The 1,700-nt window shown below is 56.8% G+C and overlaps 1 protein-coding gene across 1 annotated transcript; it reads left to right on the top strand.

Annotated features, from left to right (window-relative positions):
• Nucleotides 1-932: 932 nt before the first annotated feature.
• Nucleotides 933-1,523, top strand: LOC127752075 (zinc finger protein 350-like; the record flags this gene model as incomplete). The annotated part of the gene is made up of 1 exon (XM_052276620.1): nt 933-1,523. A coding segment is annotated over exon 1 (591 nt), but the record flags the coding sequence as incomplete, so codon positions are not given.
• Between the last annotated feature and the right edge of the window lie 177 nt (nt 1,524-1,700).

The raw sequence follows: 1,700 nt of genomic DNA, 5'->3' as shown, positions 1-1,700 counted from the left end.
GGGGGGGCCTTGGATTACCCGCACACCACGCCTCCTGCCTCACATCCTGCCTGGACCGCGTGCGCATCAACACCTCACACACTCCGGGCGGGACTGAGTGAGTGAGGCCCGCGGCGGGGGGCGCAGGTTGTAGTAACAACGCCGTCATAATGCACGAACGCCATCCGGGAAGAAGGCAATGGAGTCCGCGGACGGCCAGCTACCTCGCGCGCGCGGGGCGCCGTGGAGGAAGACAAGGGGGTCATCGCCCCAAACGGACCCAACGATCCAACGGGGGGACGTGAGACGATCAAAACCATCAGACGTCAATCGATCCCAAGCAACTGCGCTGCCGGAACGCCGCCGGACACCGCGACCGCGAGCCGTGGAGCAGAGAGATTGATATGGCCACTCCGGACGAACACACAAAACTCGCGGCCGGCGCCATCGAAGGGAAAAACAAGGAGTCCAGAAAGAGCTGCCGGGGGGGCGTCGTCGTACGTGGGAAAACCTTAGTGAAATATTGACCGCGGACTGAGGTGCGCCTCTGCTGTCGCTTTTTGGTCGGAGAGCGCGCGCGCCGCTCCGCGACGACCCTCACGCTCCACATCCACTAACGGGGACCGCCATTTGCTGCCACAGGCAGAAATGTTTTTTTGTCGACGACTGCCGGCTAATCTGACCCGCTGCTGCGGTGACTCTGTTCGGCGGCGTGCTGGGCGCCACGACGCCACGCCACTCCACCACGCCCCGGAGCCAAATGAGTTATGGTATTACGGTTATTGTTATTGTTGTTGCTGCGACCACATCATGAACAGTACAGTGTGACCAACATGGCACGCCAAGCAGTGACTACAAACGGCAGCAGGAGAGCGGAGCGGGGGAGGCATCTCCGGAGTCACACAGGTGAGAAACCGTACGAGTGCAACGTGTGTCACAAAACCTTTGCGCAAATGGGCACTCTAAAGGCCCATCTCCGGACTCACACAGGTGAGAAACCGTACGAGTGCAACGTGTGTCACAAAACCTTTGCGCTCAGAGGCAACCTGACGGGCCATCTTCTTCGAATCCACACAGGTTGGAAGTCATACAATTGTAAGGTGTGCCACAGCGCATTCGCTAGCCGAAGCTGGCTGCGGAGACATCTGGGCACCCACACGGACAAAAGCCCTACCGAGTCTCAACTCCAATGCATCGTGGTGCTACAAGACATTTTAAAAAGCCGGGAGACAAGTCGAGCGAGCTCACCACGTACCAGAAACCATTTCTCTGATGGCTCCAGTGAGCTAAAGACACCTTTGCGCACCCACACAGGAAAAAGCCTCCCTGAGTCTCAGCCGCAGTGCATCGTGGTGGTACAAGACATTTTAAAAACCCGGGAAACAAGTCGAGCGAGTTCACCATGTACCAGAAACCATTTCACTGATGGCTCCAGAGAGCTAAAGACACATCTGCGCACCCACACAGAAAAAAACCTCCCTGAGTCTCAACCACAATGCATCGTGGTGGTACAAGACATTTTAAAAACCCGGGAAACAAGTCGAGTGAGTTCACCGTGTGTCAAAAACTCTTTCTCTGGATCCAGTGAGCTGAAGACGCATCTGTGCACCCACACAGAAAAGAACCGCACAGCAGGGTGGGGCTGAGGCAGAGGTGACGGCCTGTAGGCCAAATACGACTGCATTTGGAAAACTGCGTGACACCTAGAAACATTGTACGCA

This window comes from Frankliniella occidentalis, unplaced genomic scaffold (assembly GCF_000697945.3).
Source record: "Frankliniella occidentalis isolate FOCC.00 unplaced genomic scaffold, Focc_3.1 Scaffold3691, whole genome shotgun sequence".
Lineage (NCBI taxonomy): Eukaryota > Metazoa > Arthropoda > Insecta > Thysanoptera > Thripidae > Frankliniella > Frankliniella occidentalis.
The sequence above is the reverse complement of the archived record's forward strand: the minus strand, read 5'-3'. Positions and strand labels throughout refer to the sequence as shown.